This window comes from Amphiprion ocellaris, chromosome 5 (assembly GCF_022539595.1).
Source record: "Amphiprion ocellaris isolate individual 3 ecotype Okinawa chromosome 5, ASM2253959v1, whole genome shotgun sequence".
In the NCBI taxonomy this organism is placed as follows: Eukaryota; Metazoa; Chordata; class Actinopteri; family Pomacentridae; genus Amphiprion; species Amphiprion ocellaris.
The window spans coordinates 4,379,600-4,401,407 of NC_072770.1; the positions used below are offsets into that span (position 1 = coordinate 4,379,600).

General features: G+C 40.8%; 1 protein-coding gene across 3 annotated transcripts in view; it reads right to left on the bottom strand.

The window, feature by feature from the left end:
- mtss1 (MTSS I-BAR domain containing 1) overlaps window positions 1-21,808 on the bottom strand; it is a 103,191-nt gene that overhangs the window by 58,389 nt on the left and 22,994 nt on the right. For all 3 annotated transcript variants that reach the window (XM_023292069.3, XM_055011006.1, XM_055011005.1), the window contains exon 3: window positions 11,905-11,978. In XM_023292069.3, coding sequence (XP_023147837.2) covers window positions 11,905-11,978 — 74 coding nt within the window. The remainder of the gene's footprint in view (window positions 1-11,904; window positions 11,979-21,808) is intronic.

The following is a 21,808-nucleotide window of genomic DNA, read 5'->3' on the forward strand; positions in this document are numbered from 1 at the left end:
ATCTTACGAAGAAAAACATCCAAGCCTGGCTTCATTTCGCAAAAACACATTTGAAATCTCCCAAACGTGTGGGAAAATTTTTTATGGCCCGATGAAACCAAGGTTGAACTTTATGGCCATGATTCCAAAGGGTATATTTGGTGTAAAAACAACACTGCTCATCACCAAAAGAACACCATACCTACGGTGAAGCATGGTGGTGGCAGCATCATGCTTTGGGGCTGTTTTCTTCAGCTGGAACTGGGGTCTTAGTCAGGGTGGAGGGAATTATGAAAAGTTCCAAATACCAGTCAGTGTTGGCACAAAACTTTTGGGCTTCTGTTAGCTGAAGATGAAGAGGAACTTCATCTTTCAGCACGACAATGACCCAAAGCACACATCCAAATCAGCAAAAGAATGGCTTCACCAGAATAAGATTGAGGTCTTGGAATGGCCCAGCCAGAGTCCAGACCTGAATCCGATCGAACATCTGTGGGGTGATCTGAAGAGGGCTGTACACAGGAGATGCCCTCGCAATCTGTCAGATTTGGAGCGGTTCTGCAAAGAAGAGTGGGCAAATATTGCCACATCAAGATGTGTCACACTGATCGACTCCTACCCAAAAAGACTGAGTGCTGTAATAAAAGCCAAAGGTGCTGCAACAAAGTACTAGTTTAGTAGTGTGCATATTTATGCGAACAGGCTAGTTTTTTATTTTTCCCCTTTAAAGGTTTCAGTTTGTTTTTCAATTGCATTGTACAGGTTATAGGTCACATTAAAGGTGGAAAAAGTTGTGAAATTATTTATCTTGGTATCATGTTTTTACATCACAAAAACCTGGCATTTGAACAAGGGTGTGTAGACTTTTTATGTCCACTGTATATTCTGCTTTTATACTTGCTGTCTCTGACAAAAATGCTGTAATGTTGGCATTTTAACTAAAAAAAAAAGATAATACAGTGCATGTTTCAAACCATCTGGCAGGTTTTATGATTCAGAAGGTTTAGTTTTACTTAATTTATATATACATAATAGATGTCCTTCCGTTGTTTTTATTTCTCTCTTATTGGCATTGTTTTTTGCTTATTCTTGTATGCTAATCAGTTTCTTTACCTTTGAAATATTATATATAATGTGCTAAAGATACAGCCAGCAAAATCTGTCATAAACTTCCTTGTGTGGAAAAAAGAAGAGGAAAATAAAGAGCAACCCATGTCGCTGATAATTACCCATCATTTTCCAAAGACCCAATGTCAGAGAGACACAGAGGGAACTGTTCACTGTCCTCTTAATGCCAGATTTTTCAGCTTCACTCTCCTCCTCACTGCTCATAATGTAGCCCTTTCATAAAAGCCTGCAAGTGTGTATGTATGAATTAATTCCCTGCTGTTTTTTTACTGCTGCCAGGTTGTTTCACAGTAGTCATTTTCAGTGTGAATCTACGTCCCAAACTCTGGTGTCACTCACAGTGATATCGTTAGGAGACCAGCTGCCATCAAGCACCACAATTTCACAAATTTCCAAACTGCACTGAAACTCTGTGACTTAGATGCTACAAAATGCTAAACTGAATGTGTCATATTCTGCCTGCAATAGCGCTACACTGGTCACCATGACTACAACTCTAGCAACAGCTCCCAACTTGTCACAATCTTTCCCCTTCTTTATACTGGCTTAGTTATTGATTAACTGACCAGTCAGTCAGTCAGTCGGTCGGTGAGGCAGGCAGGATGAGGCAAACTGTATCCTCACCTCTGCAATACTTCAGCAAACAAATACATGCACAGAGTTGACCTTAAGAATCCTGTGCTGGAATTATCCAGGACTTGGTGGGATATCTTGTGATCTCTGTGTATATGAGTGTGTATGCTTTGAAAGCCCCATGACGCCAAAGACGTCAGCATTTCCTTGGTTGCCGCAGAAACTAGTCATGAGGAATCACCAGGGAAGAGGGAAGAGGAACCTGCTTAGAAAATCAGCTGCCAGGTTTTAACCCTGATACTGTCACAATGAGATGTGATAAAGCCACCAACGTTATGTATGGCCTTCATTGCAAATAAAACAACTGCACTATCACTTTGTTTTTGGAGCACCAACTTTCCAAATGGAAATGTTAAAAAATTTACAAAAAGTCTTCCAATGTCATAAAAGGTATAAAAAGCGTTGCAGCACCAAGCAACATAAAACTGAGGCAGTAGGGAGTCAGAAACAATAAAATTTAGTACTGTTTATAATATCACCAAAGAGACACTTTCTACTGACTGGAAGTCCTAAGATCTTCCTTAATATCTTTCTTACAGACAAGAACAGGACCTTTATCTGTAATTTTATTTCTGTTCACATTCATTCACATAATGTTTTAAGTATCTATCAATGTGTTTGGGAAATGAGAGAGAGGCAGCACTCAAAATGTATTACTCAATGCTAAAGGACGCATCTAAATGATAAAGTTAGGCAAACCACTAAAACTAACGTAGAAAGCTCCTCTGGAGCCCTGTGGATGTATTTCAGGTGACTTGTAGCTCTGGCTGCATTCAAACACTGGTGTTATCTGTGTTGACGCAACATGAGAATGCTGTCGTTGTCTGTGTGCATGCACACTGCCAAACTACAATTAAAGTCAACTGACACTAAAGTATGTTATGACACATTCCCACACAGAGAAACTCCAGCATTAGTTGCGTATTACCACTGATATGCCTTGGAGCAAGGCACAGGGCTGCCAGCTGACCTATGTTCCAATCTGTCTATCCTGGTAAACAATTTTCAAACACACAGTGTCTTCCAGGTCCCATATCAGAGAAAGCTGAGAATGTGCACATTACTCTGGAAACCAACCACAGAGCCCACACACAAACTCACCCGACCGGTTGTGACAGAAACATCCACAGAGTCACCTACAGGTGATATAAGGATTAGAACGAGAAAACAATTAACTGTTTTGACCTAATGTTCATACTTGTCAATGCTGAAAATCTGTGTGCATAAAAGTGGTAATAAGTAACCCTCTTTAAAGTCAGCTGTTTCACTGTTCCTCTGTCAGTCGTACTCTCACACACTCAGCAGCTGACAGGCCAAAGAAGCTGAAAGAGAGCATGGAGGAGAAGGAAGATGCAGCTGTCAAAATGCACACATACACACACACACACACACGCACACGCACACACGCACGCACGCACGCACACACACACACACACGCACACACACACAGAGAGAGAAAGAGAGAGAACAGTAGAATGTGTTTGGTAACATGCAGTGTGTAAGGACCATATTGGCTTTGAACTGAGCTAACTGCTTACAGATGGCAACAGACCTGTTTCCTTTGCAGGGTCAAACAAGGTATATGCACTACCTGGGTTTAATGGGACTTTTGAATGCAATTTAAGGGGATATTTCTTGCAAACAAATTAAAATTCTGCTTTGTTCTGTGTTACCCACCATAGCACATTGTGTGTATTCTTTCTGTCTTAAAAACAGAAATGTTGTCCCTCATAAAAAAAAAAAAAAACAAACCACAAAGTCATAGTAAAAATATTTTAATTCCAGAGTTATTTACACCCATGTTTACTAGCTTGCAATCAAGTTTTTCCCTGCCTTCACTGGCACACTCCAGCTTGTCTTGGCATGTTACAGTTACCTGTATATCACGGCAACAGTGTAATACTGCTGTTAAGACTGAGTGTGTACACATTTGTGGTTGTGTGCAGGCTCAAAGTCATTAGAGACCCAGTTGTAGAACAACATAACACAGTCCAAAAGGTCCCAAAAAATTTGATGTTTTCCAGGTTTAAAAGTTCAACTGAACTTATGTATAGCTTAGGGTAGACACAAACAATTATTTTACTTGTTGATTAATCTGTTGACTATTTACTACATACATTGATTAGTTGTCTGGTTGATAGAATGTCAATCAGTGTTTCCCAAAGTCCAGGATGATATCACTGTTGACAACTCAAAGTTTACAATCACCCAGATGGAATGAAACCAGACAATATCAGTGCAAAGAAACTGGAGTCAGAGAATTTAGACTTTGATTTATTACAAAATTACTCAAACGGATTAGCCTCAGTCTTCAATCAAAATAGTTTGTGATTCATTTAATACCTGACAGTAAAATAAACAAATGCATTAATTGTTACAGCTCCAGTTTAGATTTCTGGCTGTGGCAGTTAGTAATGGATGAAATGAAAAAAGAAATATAGCATCAGATCTTTTGTCAGTAGCAGTAAAGATAAATAAGCAGGTTTTAAAGACCACTTACAGGATGTTGCAGGTCCATAACTTAAGAACACTGATATAAAATCATTGAAATATCTATGCAGGTAGCTGGTAATGGTAGTAGGGATTCAACTAACATGTGCTTTAATATATTTAGTTGCAAACTATATTGTAACAATTCAACTATTTGGTTAACTTGCTTAGAACAGAGTGGTAAAAAGAGCTATGATTTTTCAGAACCAAAGCTGTCCTCTTCAGATGTGCCGTTTTGTTCAAACAACACTCCAAAAACTGAAACATATATTGAATTTTCAAATACATAAATCAGTTAAACTAAGAAATGTTCACATTTTATTGACTGAAATCCAAGAAAAATAGACATTTTGCTTGAAAAAAGGACAAAAATCTACTATGGGCACTGGTTACATTTCTGTCAGCCATTTGATAAATTGAGAAACTGTCTCAGCACTATTTGTGAATTCAAGTCACTTCTAATGCATGCACCAACAGCTGTGCAATCTGTGACCTCTGACCTTGGGTATTCTTTATTGAAAGTCGCTTGTGAGAAGGACGATTTTGAAATTTTCTCTACAGATTTCATTCTGAAGGCTTTCCATTAATTGTCAACAGACAAACTGATTAGGCAACAGTTTCACTTAGAGCTATGTGGCACGAAGGAAAAGGTCAGGGTTCTGAGAATATATTTACATTACATTAACAACGATGCTTTTGTCCAGAGCAGCTTTCACTTTCCTCTCACTTAAAAACCACATACACACATCTACAGCAATGTCTGGATCAGTATCTTGATTAAAGATCTTCATCATCACAATCAGTTGCTCTTAATCTTGAAATTAAAGTACTTTCGACAAATGCTTCAGGTTCCTAACTCATTTTGTTTACCTCTCTTGAATTCTTCTGCTTCTACTTGGTAGGGGTTACATTGCTTTGTCTGAAGACATACTCAGGGTCAATTACACATTGGCTATGGTAGGATATGGGACCTCTCTGTATCTTAAAGTGAAAACAGACACTTTTCTGACAGATGACTTGCTGAGACTACATAGGTTTAAGAAACAGAGTTCATACAGTATTATACAGATGCAGGATTAGACCATGTGACTACACGTATGACAATGAGAAAAATAAACACAGAGACTCTGGTTGTACACAGTGAAAACCTTCTCCTGTATACTGTATGTCTTATGATGTTATTTAATACCTTATGACAACTGGAGGCTAAACTGTGCAGCCCTTCCGCTTCAAGTGATGTCATGTGTTAAATAATGTGATCTGAAACTGCCTGAAGCTGCTTGTTTCACTTTATTCCCTGCATTTGAAGAATTGCAATGTTGTTCAGGAGTCTGTTTTGTCTGTTTTGTGTTTCTTCACCAGTAAATTTGCAGTCAGTCAATGCAGTTCTACCAGAAGCTGACAGATAATCTGACCATGTCTATATACTGCTTTTTGTGTACCTCTATTTTTATAGATAAACACTAAAATATGACAGAGCTCCGTGATTCACCTTCCACACACCCACAAGTTATTGGTTTTCCTTTTAAATACCATCTGACTTTGGCATTACATAATCATACAAGCAGCTGACTGTGCTAACAAAGCCCCAACACAGGCACTGCAGCTCTGTACACAATGGTAGTGCCTACCCCCCTCAGCTTTTATATAGTCTTAGAAAAGATGAGAAGTTGATCTGCTTGTGTCTGAGTGGCTCTCAAATAAGAATAGTCTGTTTATTAATTTGATCATGCATAATACATCATTGTATGCCTGTTGAACACACTTCTGCCCACAGACATAGCCTCTGAGCTCAAATGAAAGGAAATGTTAATGCATCTCTGTGGCAGTCTAGTCCATAAAGATATTAATAGACCATCTTGCCAGCACAGAGTCTGGATTTAAAGATGACCTTGAAGGCTGACTACAACTCAGGTCCTATCACCGGACATCAGTGTCCACTCTCACTAAAGCTCGAGGCTCAATGGGATCAACTTCATGCAGCTGCTTGAGACTACAGTTTTCCCTACATTAAAATTATGACTTTGATATGATGCCAGCCCAAATATATCATCACAATGCCACAGCACAAATCTAAAATATCAGGAAAATTAATGTAGTAATGAATGGCAGAACATACAGCATAACTAAATGAAAAAATGTGACAATGCAAGGCAGTAGAAGATGTGGACAGAGTCCATAAAACAACTGGAGTGAATTACAGTACCAAAGTGTGTTCTAAGTTTTTATTATCCAGCCACAAGATCAACTCTTTATACAGTCATGTCTCTCAGAGTTCACATGCCAAAGTATAAGAATTTATCCAAAGGATAAACGCTTGCAGAAACAGTGCATTAGTGCACATTTTAATCACCCACTTTGACTTCCTCTGTGGAAACTGTGTGGAAAACATTGCCAGTGTGAGTACCGTGTTTGCATTAGTAAAAAAGACACACCCAAGTGAAACTTATCATTGCCTTTAATTGTTTCACCAAACCCTGATGGTGAAAAAAGTTTGCTTGTATCACACTCGTATCACACTTTGAGGTATGATATAATCATGTTATTTATAATATTTGCTAACCTATCACTCTTTCAATCCTTTGAACATTTGTCAACAACATGGTTTGCCAAGCTGTAATTGGCACACTCTAAAGAGTCCTTACCAGGCTTTGGTATAACATTACTACCATATTCAAGTCTTGATGGAAGGCCCCATTCTCAGTGGCATAATTTAATGTGTACAACCATATTGGTCCTAGTATATCCCAAAGTACAAGATAGAGCTCCACTGGTATGCCATCTAAACCTGGCGTACAGCCTTGTTTGTATTTTGGACAGCCTTCCGTAGATCATTCAAAGTAATAGGAGAATCTAAAGTTTTGATGTCCTCTAATGATAATATTGGAAGTTTTAATCCATTAAAAAACCCTGTAAAGTCGTTATCCAGATGGTCCACATTGTTTATATGCAGTTCTTTAAAATAATTTTTAAAAGTCTAATTTATTTCCTTGGTTGAAAACACAACTCCACGTTTGTTGGATTTAATTGCTAGTATTGATCTTACGGTTTCCTGCCGTTTCAGGGTAAGTGCCAGAAGACGACTTGGCTTGCTGCCCTCTGCATAGTACTTATGTGTAGTTATTTGTATCATATATTCAACCCTGTTTCTCAATAAGTCATTTAATTCTGCTTGTTTTGCTTTGAGCTTATTTTCTTTTAGGACTGTGCAATTGCTTATAATTTCGTTCTCCAGTGCCCTACATTGTTCTTCAAGGATAGAGATCTTTGAAGCCAAGTTTTATGTAACTGCGAGCTGAACTGTATAGCATTATTTCGTAGGAAACCTTTGATAGAAGCCCAAACCACTGTCATATCTGAGACACTAATTTTGTTTATAGCTATGAATCCAGTCAATTTTGTTCTCACCTGCATTAAAAATGCCTTGTTTTTTTTAAGAGAGTGGGGTTAAATCTCCATCTAGCATCCTTATTCTTAATTGTCCCATAGTTAAAAGTAGATATGACTGGATTATGATCAGGTACATGTCGGGGCAAGAATTCAATAGAGTGTACAGAAGGCAGCAGAGCAGCAGAAATAAAAATGTAATCTATGTGAGACAGGGTTTTATGTCTAGTGGAGAAAAATGTATAGTCTTTTGCAGACGGGTTATGTACCTTCCACACATCCGTTAAATTTAAGTCTGTCATGAAGAGGTTAAGTGCTTTAGATGCAGCCTCTTGGGAATTTGCTAAGGTTGAGGAGGATTTATCTAAGTTATTGTCCACACAAACATTCATATCTGAACCAACATATAGTTGGTGATCAGTTAGCTTTAATAACTGTGTGGTAGCTGCAGGAAAGAATTCAGTATCAAATAAAGTGGGGGCATATAGACTAACAATTGCCACTTCTTTTTTTTTTTTTACCTTGAATAGATCTACAGCAAAAAGCTAAGCGGCCATCATTGTCGGAGCCAGTCTTTTCAATTGAGGCATCAATCCCGCGTCTCATTACTATCATTACTCTTTTTGTGTGAGTGCCATCTGCTGATGCCACAACTGATTTATAAAAATGGTTTTGAACTCTGGAAATATCAGCAGCTTTAAGGTTAGTCTCCTGTCGCAGTGCAATGTCTACCTTCTTTCTATGTACAAAGTCGAATACCTTTGAACATTTGTGGGGAGAGTTCAATCCTCTCACATTAAATGATAAGACTGTCAAATTTTCTAATTTATCTGTATTGCTTATTGTCCCCCGGGTCTAATGTTGAGAGTTGATGGTGGAGCTGCGTGCTACCCCTTTCGCCTCCCTTCTTCCAATCTGCCCTCCCAATTCATCCCTTACCTTGAAACATCTGTGAATGTCGCTTAGCGATGTCTAACGCTGAATCCCTCCACTAGTATCCAACATTTGTCTCATAGACCAAACATACCAAGACAACAGCATAACTATTATTTTTCCAGTAAACGATGACAGTTGGGTGTACTCCGTAACACTTTAGTAAAATAATAAAATCTTATATTCCAAATCTGAGCATTACCTCAGTTTACAACTTAACAGGTATTTCATAAACAATTGCCAAACTGAACTGCTGCGTAAGAGCTCTAAAAACAAACTAGCCCCTCTTTACACCAGGTATAAAGGCGCATAAGTGTATTTTTGCTGCAAGAACAAACAACCAACATTACCTATATGATGATCACTTGCCCATGTCCAATTAAAGTGTGCACACAGGTTAATCCGACAACTTAGCATTGCTCCATCTCCTCCGATGCTGTTTGTGTATTTTGCCGGGGATCGTCCTCCATATCTCCCAGCACCAATGAATTTGCATCTCTCTTGCCTCCTCTGCTGAGTGAAACGACATCCTTTTGCCCTTTTGGTTCACTCTCAAAATTGCCAGGTAGACAAGGAATGAGTTGGTCCTTGTTTGATGAAGTTTAGCCCAGATTTCCTTGTGTCCCTGTCTCTCCTGTGTTGTTCCGGGACTGTAGTCGCTGAGAAACTGCCATCGGGGACAGCAGGTTTGGCCTTCCTCGCTCCCTCCAGCATAGCTTGTTGACTGGTGTAGCGCAGGAGCTTGACAATCATGGTCCGTGGTCTTGAGATGTTGCTAAAGAAGATCCTGTGCGCTCTGTCTATCTTCACTCGTATGTTGCATGAGGCCCTGAGTGCCAGGATCCAGTCTGGTAACATTTTCTGCAGGCAGCTTCTCTGCGCAAACTAGCCTGGATGTCATCTACTTTGTTGAATACAGTGCTAAACTTTTTAGTGTGAATGGCGGCTTGCTCTTTCAAGGACCAGTGAATATTGCCATTCTCTGCCATGTGCTTCTTTATTGGGTCGAGAGCCTTTTCTAGCGACTCCTTTAGCATCTGGGCTACTGTTTCTTGCAAGGTTTCCATCTCCGTTGCCATCATTTGCTTGATTAGCCATTTCATCGTTCGAATCATTAGCTTGCTGTTGCTTGTTATCTGGCTGCTTCTTGTTCTAAGTTGTATCTTTTTTGGAAGTCATGTCTTCAGTTAAGCTTTAGCTATTTGTTAAAGTTGAATTTAGACAGTCTATGAGTTGGGTAACTTCGAAAAAGGAGGGTATTCTGTCAGCACCAATGTCGTGCAGCCATCATGCCATCAGGCAATTTCCCGCATGCCATTCTTTGTCTATGTGAAAAGCACCAAATTGCATGCTGGCCCGGTTGTGGTGTGTTTCAAGCTGCAATCCAGTGCATCTTCCTGGAGCGTGCCGTAGCTCATTTGCATAAAGTGGACTCGACTTCTATTTTATGCAAAATGGATGCGGCATGCGGAGGTCCGACGCATTGTGAAACTTTCGTCAAACGTCTAAAGTAGCCATCGGTGAACTAAAACCAGGACAGATTCAGCTACTGCACAGGTTATTTCTCGTATCAAATGCTTTCAGAAATACTTTTTGCTAAACTGTTTTTGTAATAAAAGAGAAAGTTTGCGAGTGAGCCGCCATGTTGGTCCAGGTAGAAATCCAGGAGCGGACAGCTCCTGAGTCGATGCGTTTGTCCAATCAGGGGCAGGCAGGAAAGTTCGAGAAGATGGTCAGCAGGAGTTTAAGACCGGCTATTGGCCTCAAGTACCGCCCGCCAAGAGGGCAATTTTCAAATGAGTTCCGTTTACATGCGGAAAAATGCATCTAGTGGACACATAGCACAAGACCTGGATGCTGTGCTCCCGCAGCCAAGTTCTACTGGCCCTGGATGTGTGACAAGGGGCATTATCTTGTTGAAACATCCAGTTTTGACCTCCACGGAACAGTGCAGAATGGCACCAATAATTAGCACAGTTCAATGTGCCATCAAAGAAAGTGAGATGACCAACAGCAGCAGCACTCATGCATCCTCAAATTATGATACTGCCTCCACCATGCTTGACAGTAGGTACTGTACCACAGAATCTTCTTCCAATTTCTGGCTGTCCAGTTCTTGTGTGTTTGGGACAAATGTTGCCAGGATAACCTCTGTCTCTCATTTATCAGGGGCTTCTTGACAGCCTTGTAGGACCTAAAGCCATGATCTAAAAGTCAGCCACGTAAGTGCAGGTGGAACACGAGACACCAGTTTGGTCTGACCACTGCTGCTGAAGCTCCTGTGATGTCATTCGGCAGTTTTCCCTGCACATGCGGATCAGGATGCAGTCATTTAATTCTGAAAAAACCCTTGGACGCCAAGATCTTGGTTTGTCTTCCAAGCTGTTGGTTCGTCTGTATTTCTGCAGGGTGTATCAAACTGCTGAAGGACTGCATCTGCACTTCTTGCTATCTGGTGGCAGCTGTTCCTTTCTTGGCTGAGAATCTGTATCTTCAGTTGTGTTTCCTGCATTAGGTTCCTTGTTTTAGTCAATCTTGTCTCTGAATAATTTTCAAATGTGCTGCCTTTATATAGACATGAAGCACGGCAACAAAAATTGTGTCTTTTAATAAAAAGCATGACCTTTATTAGTGGACCATTGGTACCAAAACGACCCAGTACTCAAAATTTCTTATGTATTTTTATGGAACCAATAAATTTTAAGTTTTAAATGGCTTTTTCAGGATTTGTTTAGTATTTTGGCTGTGACTGTAATAAAAGAAATTGTACTTGAAGGCCGAAGAGTGATTCTTAATGCAATATTTCACAAATGCATGGGGTGTCCGAAAACTTTTTTCCACCACTTTACATCGGTCTGTTGTCTCAAACCACAGTAGCTCACAGAAATTACAGCTCATATTACATAACTGAAATTCTTTAAGGATACGTATTAATAACATTAACTTGGTGATAGTCCTGTTATTTAATAGAAGAGTATTGCCCATCTTTCTGGTATCAGTATACAATGAAACACTGCTTAATAAACTGATTCTGTCAAATTAATACTGACTGCCATAACAAACTCTGTATACAAAAGCAAATTTCGAGTATTTCCCACAATATGACAGCGGTATTTCAAAACTGAAGGACGAAGCCTGCTCTGCATTATGAAGTGTAAACGTGTTAATGTGTGTAACCTAATCTGGGGTTAAATTAAGGTAGCTGTACATGAGGTCTCACTGTGTCACCTCAGACAGAAAGACAGGTGACTACAAGACCCTATACATAATGTAACAGAGTGTCGATGATGATGACTGATGATCACACAACAGCTGTGCATCTGGACTGTATTGTGTGTTTCACTGTGTGTTCACCTCTGGTTCCAGTTGCCATGTCTGCGACTTTCTGAAAAGCGTCCAGGAAAGCTCCAGTCACCACAATGGTTGTCCTGAACCAGAAACAAACAACAAATATATATTACAAGAATGTCTTAAATGCAGTAAACATACTCTGAAAGTGATCAGACTTCTGTATGTAATGTAAAGAGTCAACAGCTCATCAGGTAAATTGAGCAACAACAACAACGACAAAAAAAATGCAAACTATTAACTGTCAGGGCCCCCTCCTCAGCCACGGCATCTGCCCCCACCTAGCCCTTTACTTCATTTCCTTCTCTCTCTCTGGCTCTCTTGTCCTGTCCCTTGTTCTCTCCCTCTCTCTCCCTCTGTGCTGCGCTCCTGGCAACACTCATCTGTAATCTGCAGGAATTGAAGACAGCTGTGGACCGGCGCACCTGGACACAATCACCGCTTGCCATAAGGTCCTGCTCTTCGTACCACTGATTGACTAACCCCAGTTAGTCGATCAGGTCACTTTGACTCTTGTTGCTGTTCAATTTAATCTAATCTCAGGTTGAAACTTTCAGAAGTTGTAAATGCTTTCCCATTTACTGAGCTCAAGACCAACTTTTCCACTGCTACAAACTTTCTCGGCTGGTCACACCAGTATAGGATTTGGTCATGATGTGCAAATTATTCAAATCTGAAAATACAGTCATTTTGTAACCAGTCTTTTCCCTGTGGTTGTATCAGTGGTATTAACTATGCACAGGCTAAACTCCTCCCTTTGTGAAGCATCTGCTTATCAATAGACACTACAATTTACAGATGTTCCCTAAATGCCTCCCATGCAGGCTAAGGTGGATGCTAACCAGATGGCTGCAGTTCACACATTCAGGTGTGTGATTAAAACTTAATTGAAAAATAATTATATAAGGCATTTTAATGTCAGATTTACTCACGCTGAACCCAAGAGATGTCATTTACATTGGCTGCTTTCCATGAGCAGAGTTTGAGGAAAAACCTAAATCTTGATCACTGTTGATATGAGTTGAATTTTACAACCCCACTACTGCGTTCAGCATCGTGAGTGAATGTAGTGGGCTATGTCTTCTTCTTCAATGACTCAATCAGCATCTCCCTGCGTGCAAATGCACTCTTTATCATCAGGTGAGTCTTAGTCGGGTCCCACCCCTGTCCACGAGCATCCTCCTCTGTCTCCTCATTTTGTTTTAAAAAATAATCAGCAATAAGCATCCATGCCATATTTCAATTTACAAAAGCACAGCTTTGTTACCTAATCTCCACACCTTTTACATTTTGTGATGCATCTGACCCAGGGGTAAACTCTTGTATGTCGGTAGTTTTACATATTTATGCCATACTCCTTGGGTGACTGTCACACTTGCTCATGTGGTAATGCTCCATACATGTTTTAACTCGATTACACGGTGAATACTGAACTGAAGCAGGACTTTAAAAATTCATAGTGTAAATCAAATTGCATTATCTGTCAGAAAAATCCCTGTTAGATGTTTTCTGAGTCAGGTTTCAACATACAGACAGAGGCTCATATTCACCCTACTTGAGAATATTGGATGGTTATTACCGGTTTCAGATTTCTGCACTCAAAATATGTTTCTGAATAATTTATGAAACCCTTTAAAAGAAAATCTGTCTCTGTTAATCATTCTTTGCATGACGGACAGAAGTGTATTCAAGCTCAAACTCAGAGAAAACAAGAAGTTACCAACACAAGCAAATTAGAAATGACCAGCAGAACAAAATGCTGAAATGACTTTGCATCTAGTCTAATATGCTCCATCGGTTATCTAAGAAGGTGAAAATTTAATGAAAATACGATCAAACTGAAGACCATTACTAAAGCAGATTGGCTTCAATAACATCTCAGCAGTGCCAAAGACTGATCGCCTCCATGTCACACTACACTGATGCAGTAATTTGTGGTAAAGGAGCCTCAAATAAGTATTAAGAGTATCAATGAACTTATTTTTAAGAAGTTGGACATTTCGTTATTGTAAATCTGTTTTTGATTGATCTTAGGAAATGCTGTCATTATTTGAGATACTGGATTTTGGATTTCCATGAGAAGTCATATAAGCTGTAATCAACAAAATTAAAACAAAAAGGCTTGAAATATAAATATGAACATTTACCTTTTATTGTGAAATTATGGCAAAATTAAGTTTTTCCTTGTGTTCTATTTTTTTTTAGATGCACTAGTAAATGCAGCACTATAGACTTGGTGAGGTGAGGGTGAGTGGACCTGGTAGTCATGCTACTGCCATACAATTGTGTGATACAGGCCTCCAATTAGCCAGCTTCCAACCACACACAAAAAACACGAACTCCCAGAAATGCAGTGACAATTGTCATTTTTCTTTGCTCTAGATGCTTTTCTTATACCGCACCAATCAAAAACAACTAAGTTTAATTCTAAGTGGTGATACGTTCGGATGCTTTCCAGCTAACACGACTAAATATGCTCTCAGGTGAGGGATTGTGAGATTGTGGTCTCCTTTTTTATAAAAATTTACCCACACATGTTGGATTTCCAGAGACTGAAAATTTCTCAACAGTTGTGATTAAAATTACCTGCAATTACATCAACTGGATTAGATTTGCTAACCACAGCCCTCCTGCAGGGTGGCAAGTTGCAAGGTTCGTTGTGTTTACCTTTATTTTCAAATCAAGACTAGTGGAGTCACATGAGAGGCCAGTTGCCCTCAAAGACCAGTCTTAGGACTGCAACTAGACACCCTCTGAGACACACGTCATCTTCATTAAAGGACTTTTTGTCTGTGTGTGCCCATTACCAGTCCTATCTATGCCTCTATAGCTGTGCGCACATGCAGGTGCACACACACACATACACACACACACACACACACACACACACACACACACACACACACACACACACACACACACACACACACACACACACACACACACACACACACACACACACACACACACACACACACACACACACACACACACACACTACCCCTGAAAACCTAATTAAGACGATCAGACGACAGCTGTCAATAGTTTGTGTTTGTATGTATACAAAGGCACATTTGATCATACCATCCCATAATCCCTGAATGCCTGAATTCTCTGGTGCTACTGCAGAAAACTCAAAAACCTCAATAAGACTTTAAAATCCCCACCACAGTCTAACAGAAGCTCCAGTTTGTCATTGTTCAGCTGGTACACAATGCTTTAAAGTGAAAAGATTGATCTGCAGATCAGATAGGGCAGTTTTTTTTTTTCAAAATCCTCCAACAGACTGCACAAGCAAACTGTCTACAATGTTTTCTGATGAATAGCATTCTGCAAGGAAAACAAGACACTGAAAAAGGTGGAGAAAGAGCCCTTTTGCTGTTTAATAAGTACATTTTAGAAGATCTGAAATAGTCTAAATAAATCCAGGTACCTTTTTCAGCTTCAAGCAGTTGTCATAAGATAATACAACTGCTACTGATTTGTCTCCCAGACTTCAACAAGTGGAGATGCTGTTATTAATTATCTAAATTTGGATTTCTGCCACTAATTTCTGGTATTACTGATGTCTAAATAACACTATGGAAACAAAACAAAGTAAGTAAACACTTTAAAAATGAGACACTATTAACTGCATAACCATAATGCAGCATATACATAATAAACAATCTGGTAAATTTCTAGGGCTCATTGTGGGAGTCCGTCAGCGAGCTTTGGCATTAGCATGGATATCTCTATATGTCTTCTGTTTACAAACACGGTTGAACTGAAGCGTGATGTCAGAGTTGGTAGGTCCGTGTGATACCGGCAGCCAACTGGCCAATCAAAAGTAACGTTGACCCCAGAGGTCATTGCAGTCCACAAGACTATGATATACCAACATTTAATGATGATAAAGCAGCTACTCGGTGGCGACCTACTGGCCACACCCTTAAACTTTTGCGGAACATTTTGATAGCTTTTCATCACAAAGACCTGTTTGGAGTTTGTTCTGGAAAATGACAAAAATCACCAAAAATTCAAAATGGCAGACTCCTGTTGGGTTCAGGATATGGCTCCAAGAGGCTTTTTTTGTGTGCCCTGATGTGCTACGTATGCCTCCCAAATGTCATGGACATAGGTGAAATGTGCTGCGGGAGCTATTTGTTAAAAATGCTGCATGGGCGCCATGGCACACGCAGTCTCGAGATGTATGCGGTATCCTTTCTTTTAGCCAATCGTGATGTGTGTGGTAATTTTGGTGAGCTTTTGAGCATTCATAACTTGTCAGAAAAGTACTTTGTCACGGCAACAGCATTGTGTGAAAAGTCAAAAGCTTCACACTGTAGCACTGTCAAGGGGTGAAGACAGAGCTGACCAATTGCCAGAATGATGATAAAGTTTGAGGCAATGGTGCATGCAAATGTAATGTGTAAACTTCCTGCTACCAACAGGTGGTGTTATGACTATGACTAAATTTTTGAGCGTGGGTGTCTTCAGACTGCGCTTGGTGTCCAGCACATGAAGTTTCAGGCAGATTGGATCAGGTGCAGCTGAGACACACTATATTGCCAAAAGTATTCGCTCACCTGCCTTGATTCACATATGAATGTAATGACATCCCATTCCTAATCCATAGGGTTCAATATGACGTCAGTCCACCCTTTGCAGCTATAACAGCTTCAACTCTTCTGGGAAGGCTGTCCACAAGGTTTAGGAGTGTGTTTATGGGAATTTTTGACCATTCTTCCAGAAGCGCATTTGTGAGGTCACACACTGATGTTGGACCAGAAGGTCTGGCTCTCAGTCTCCGCTCTAATTCATCCCAAAGGTGTTCTATGGGGTTGAGGTCAGGACTCTGTGCAGGCCAGTCAAGTTCATCCACACCAGACTCTGTCATCCATGTCTTTATGGACCTTGCTTTGTGCACTGGTGCACAGTCATGTTGGAAGAGGAAGGACCAGCTCCAAACTGTTCCCACAAAGTTGGGAGCATGGAATTGTCCAAAATGTCTTGGTATGCTGAAGCATTCAGAGTTCCTTTCACTGGAACTAAGAGGCCAAGACCAGCTCCTGAAAAACAACCCCACACCATAATCCCCCCTCCATCAAACTTTACACTTGGCACAATGCAGTACGACAAGTATGGTTCTCCTGGCAACCGCCAAACCCAGACTCATCCATCAGATTGCCAGATGGAGAAGCGCAATTCGTCACTCCAGAGAACATGTCTCCACTGCTCTAGAGTCCAGTGGCGGCGTGCTTTACACCACTGCATCCCTCACTTTGCATTGCACTTGGTGATGTATGGCTTAGATGCAGCTGCTCGACCATGGAAACCCATTCCATGAAGCTCTCTGCTGAAGCACTGTTCTTGAGCTAATCTGAAGGCCACATGAAGTTTGAAGGTCTGTAGCGATTGACTCTGTAGAAAGTTGGCGACCTCTCCGCACTATGCGCCTCAGCATCCGCTGACCCCACTCCGTCAGTTTATGTGGCCTACCACTTCATGGCTGAGTTGCTGTCGTTCCCACACACTTCCACTTTCTTATAATACAGCTGACAGTTGACTGTGGAATATTTAGGAGCGAGGAAATGTCACGACTGGATTTGTTGCACAGGTGGCATCCTATCACAGTTCCACGCTGGAATTCACTGAGCTCCTGAGAGCGACCCATTCTTTCACAAATGTTTGTAAAAGCAGTCTGCATGCATAGGTGCTTGATTTTATACACCTGTGGCCATAGAAGTGATTGGAACACCTGATTCTGATTATTTGGATGGGTGAGCGAATACTTTTGGCAATATAGTGTATAAACACTTGAATAGTCATGGCGACACATTGAAATTCGCCGTTTGCCACAGATGTTATGTTTGATGACAAGTCACTATTTTCTCCAATAATCATCATCAACATCTTAAGGCTTAAGGCTGGGTTATGCTTTCCGCACGAACGAGATGCTTGGAAATCCACTTGAGAGACCATGTGACTTTATACTCCATTTGGCGTCTGCTCCCAAACTGCAGGGGGCAGTGTATCGCAAACACACGCCTACCCAGTCTACTCAAGGACTAAACTACAGTGGAAGGAATTTGCCATTGTTTATACCACTTACAACATGGCATTTTACCGAATACATGCATTTCAGCAGTTAGTTTTAATTTCACATCATGAATTGTTCACAACCCAGTTGTCACAGTGATCTCTGTGTGATGAATCGTATAAATGCCTGTATTTCTGAACTTCTGCTGCTAGGAGCTCCTGTTCTATCGCCAGCTTTCCGAGTGTCTCTGTCCGCCGCGTAGGCCATGTGTGAGGTGGCGTAGCTGCTAAAATGATGTAATTTGTCCGCACAGAGCCGCACAGACCTCGCAGACGTGGCAAACATAAAGCAAGCTTTATGTCATCATATTCCAGGTGAATATGGGCCACGGGCTAACAACAGTACATTAAAGTGTAAAACATGTAATTTCCTGTTGTCAGCAGGTGGCGCTATGATTGTGAATGTATTTTGACATATGGATGTGATCAAGCCACGACTGATCAATCCTGTAAAGTTTCAGGCAGATTGGAGCAAAATTTGGGAGGCATGTAGAGCACATCAGGACGCACAAAAAAGCCTCTTGGAGCCATGCCGTAAACCCAAGAGGAAGTCCGACATCTTGAATTAATTGGAGAAATTTTGCCATTTTTTTTTTTAAATTTTTGAGAATGAACTCCTCCTCGGGGTTAACTCCGAGAGACTTCGAATTTGACCACTATATACAACACAACATTTTGATCAAAAGTTATCAAAAGGTTCCTCCAGAGTAAAAGGGTGTGGCCATGGCAGCCTTCAGAATTTTGATGCTTCGCCATGAAACATCAACTGCTGTGTAACTATCCTCTGCATGCTCCAATCTGCTTCGGACTTCACGTTTAATCACTGTCCTGCCTGGATCACATCCATATGTCAAAATACATTCACAGCATGTGCCATAGCGCCTCCTGCAGCACTTTAAAAAATAGCCTCCACACTAAGTTTCACCTACGAAATTTGGTATGCACATGTAACACACCAGTGCAAACAAAAAAGTCTCTTGGACTCACTGTCTAAACCCAACAGGAAGTCCGCCATTTTGAATTAAATGTCAGATTTTTGGTGTTTTTGGTCATTTAACAATTGATTTTTCACAGGCCATAACTCCAAAACACATGAAATTGGGACAATACATACAACACGCCTTCAGGTTGAATATTTGTGAAAACTGTACACAAAACTCAAAGGGCGTGGCCATGGTGGCCGACTGAATTTTGATGCTTCACCAATAAAGAATAAGTGCTGTGTAAATCCCCTGTACATGCTGTAATCTGCCTCAAACTTTACATGATTGATCACAGTTCTGCTCTGATCACATATATATGTCAATGTCCACTCACACTCATAGCGCCACCTGCTGGAGAGTTACAAATACATGTTTTACTCTTTGATGTACTATTGTTTGGCATTTGCCCATATTCATGTTCATTATTCTTTCATCATCTTTACACTGGCTCCCAGTTATTTCTGCTTCTTCTTGCTCAGTGTATTTCAACCTTGATAAACTGCTTCCTGTTATGTTTTATTCTCTTTCTATTGGCTAGCAGTATATTTCAGCCTATTTAAACTCACTCCCAGTATGTTGTAGTCTTGTTATATTGGCTCCCAGTATGTTTCAGTCTCTTTACACTGGCTTCAGTGTATTTTCTTCTCCTTTTTAAAAGCCAATTTGAGTATGAGGATTTTTCTGAGACTTGTCTGTGTCATTTTGCCTCATACAGAATGCGGTAACTCTGCCAAATGCTTTTCTTTTTTTTTTTTTTACACATACCATTTCTACAAACTTCTGTGACATAATCCTTGAAATTGGTCACCTACGTCTCAACACCTTCACTTTTGTGTAACACCTCGACGTACGCCACACCTCGACGTGTGCTATATTCTGACGTGCATGGGTGTGCGAAGACCCATTCAACGCTGCTTGCAGCTTTAATTATTCTCCTGGCAAATGAATTGCATTTTTGAGGGCCTCAACATGCACCAATTCGTGTCAAAATTTGCACACACATCAGGACCGGCGAAAAATTTGATATTTTATGGGAGTTGTGCATATTTGTGGAAAACTGCCTCCATAGTGCCCTCTACAAAATTGAAAACAGTGGTCACTAACCCAACTGGGAGGACGTTTGATCTACAGCTACAAATTTGGACAGTATTTAAAACTGGTCCAAATGCTGCCAATTTATCAAAATCATTTGCATCAGTAAAAGGGCATGGCCATGACGACCCCCTGAACTTTGATGCTTCGCCATGAAACATCAACTCCTGTCTACCCCTAAAGCAACTTTCACCGATGTCTACGAAAATTGGTATGCATATGTAGCACACTAGGATGAACAAAATAGCTTCTTGAACCCATACTCTAAACCCAACAGGAAGTCCCTCATTTTGAATTAAATGTCAGATTTGGGGTGGGTTTTTTTTTTTTTCATTTTCAGTGATTTATTCCTCACAGGTGGTAACTCTAAAAGACCTCAAATCTGGACAGTATATACAACAGGATGTAAAGATGACAATTTGTGAAAATCATACACAACAGTCAAAGGGCGTGGCCATGGCGTCCGACTGAATTTTGGTGCTTTGCCATGAAAGAGTGCTGTGTAAATCCCCTGTACATGCTGCAATCTGTCTCAAACTTTACATAATTGATTACAGTCCTGCCTTGATGATATCCATATGCCAATATCTACTCACAGTGATAGCACCACCTGGTGGCTGAACACAGAGTGCTGCATAAACAGCCTGTACATGCTCCAATCTGCCTGAAATTTGACCTGTGTGCTCAGAATCCCGCCCTCGTCTCATTCATAGGCCTAAATGCACTCTCAGTCGCAGCATCGCCTGATAGACATGCTTGGGGTCGCCCACCAGCAAGGATGCAAGGACCCATTCAACGCTGCTTGCAGCTTCAATTTCTATTTGTTACTCAACTACTTGAGACATTTTCATGCGAACATGCCAAAGCAACAATCAATGTCGCACTCGAGTGGTAATCAATCTATCTATCTCAGAAGTGCATTGTTTATTGTTTAGTGCATATTTTTATTTATTTTCATATTTTGGCCTTTTTTGCCTTTACTACAGAGGACAGTGGAGAGAGAGACGGGAAATGTGGGGGAAAGAATAGGGGAAGGACTTGCAGCAATTGGCTGTAAGTCGGACTTGAACCATGGCCGCTGCAATGGGGACTCCACCCCCTGTTCATGGGTCGCCTGCTCAAGCAGTTGAGGCGCCTGTTGCTGACATTTTTAAACCATAGAGAGTCTCCTCTCTCTTCACTTCTATAGTTTTTCATGGCACCTTCTAGTGTGGCCATTAATACAATGATAAACACATTTGATTTCCAATGTGGTTGAGCAGCACGCCTTAAGAACTCTTTCCCAGGTTGGCTGCTTAGTTGCTTAGCAACTGGATAGCTCGGTGACAAACACCCCTGACTTTGGCACAGGAGATCAGTGGGTAACTGCATCCTGGCCCAGTGAGAACCCTTAGGCAGACTCTTTACCTTACACTCAGATTGGAGGGGAGAAGGGTTTGAACTGCACAGCCTCAAGGGTCAGTGCTTGCTTGCTCCCCTCCTCTTCTCAATATGCACAACCTCACTTGGTGCAACAATCTAGTCCCATGGTTTCTCTTGTTATGCTGATGATACCCAGCTCTTCCTGTCATTCCTCCCAGATGACCATACTGTCTCTGCCCAAATCTCATTATGCCTTGCAGATGTCTTGGCATGGATGAAAAAAAGGCACCTTCAGCTGAACCTCTCGAAGACTGAGCTCCTTGTCTTCCCAGTCAGTTCTTCTACACAAGAAATCAACATCCAACTCGAATAAACCTACTCAAACCCACAAA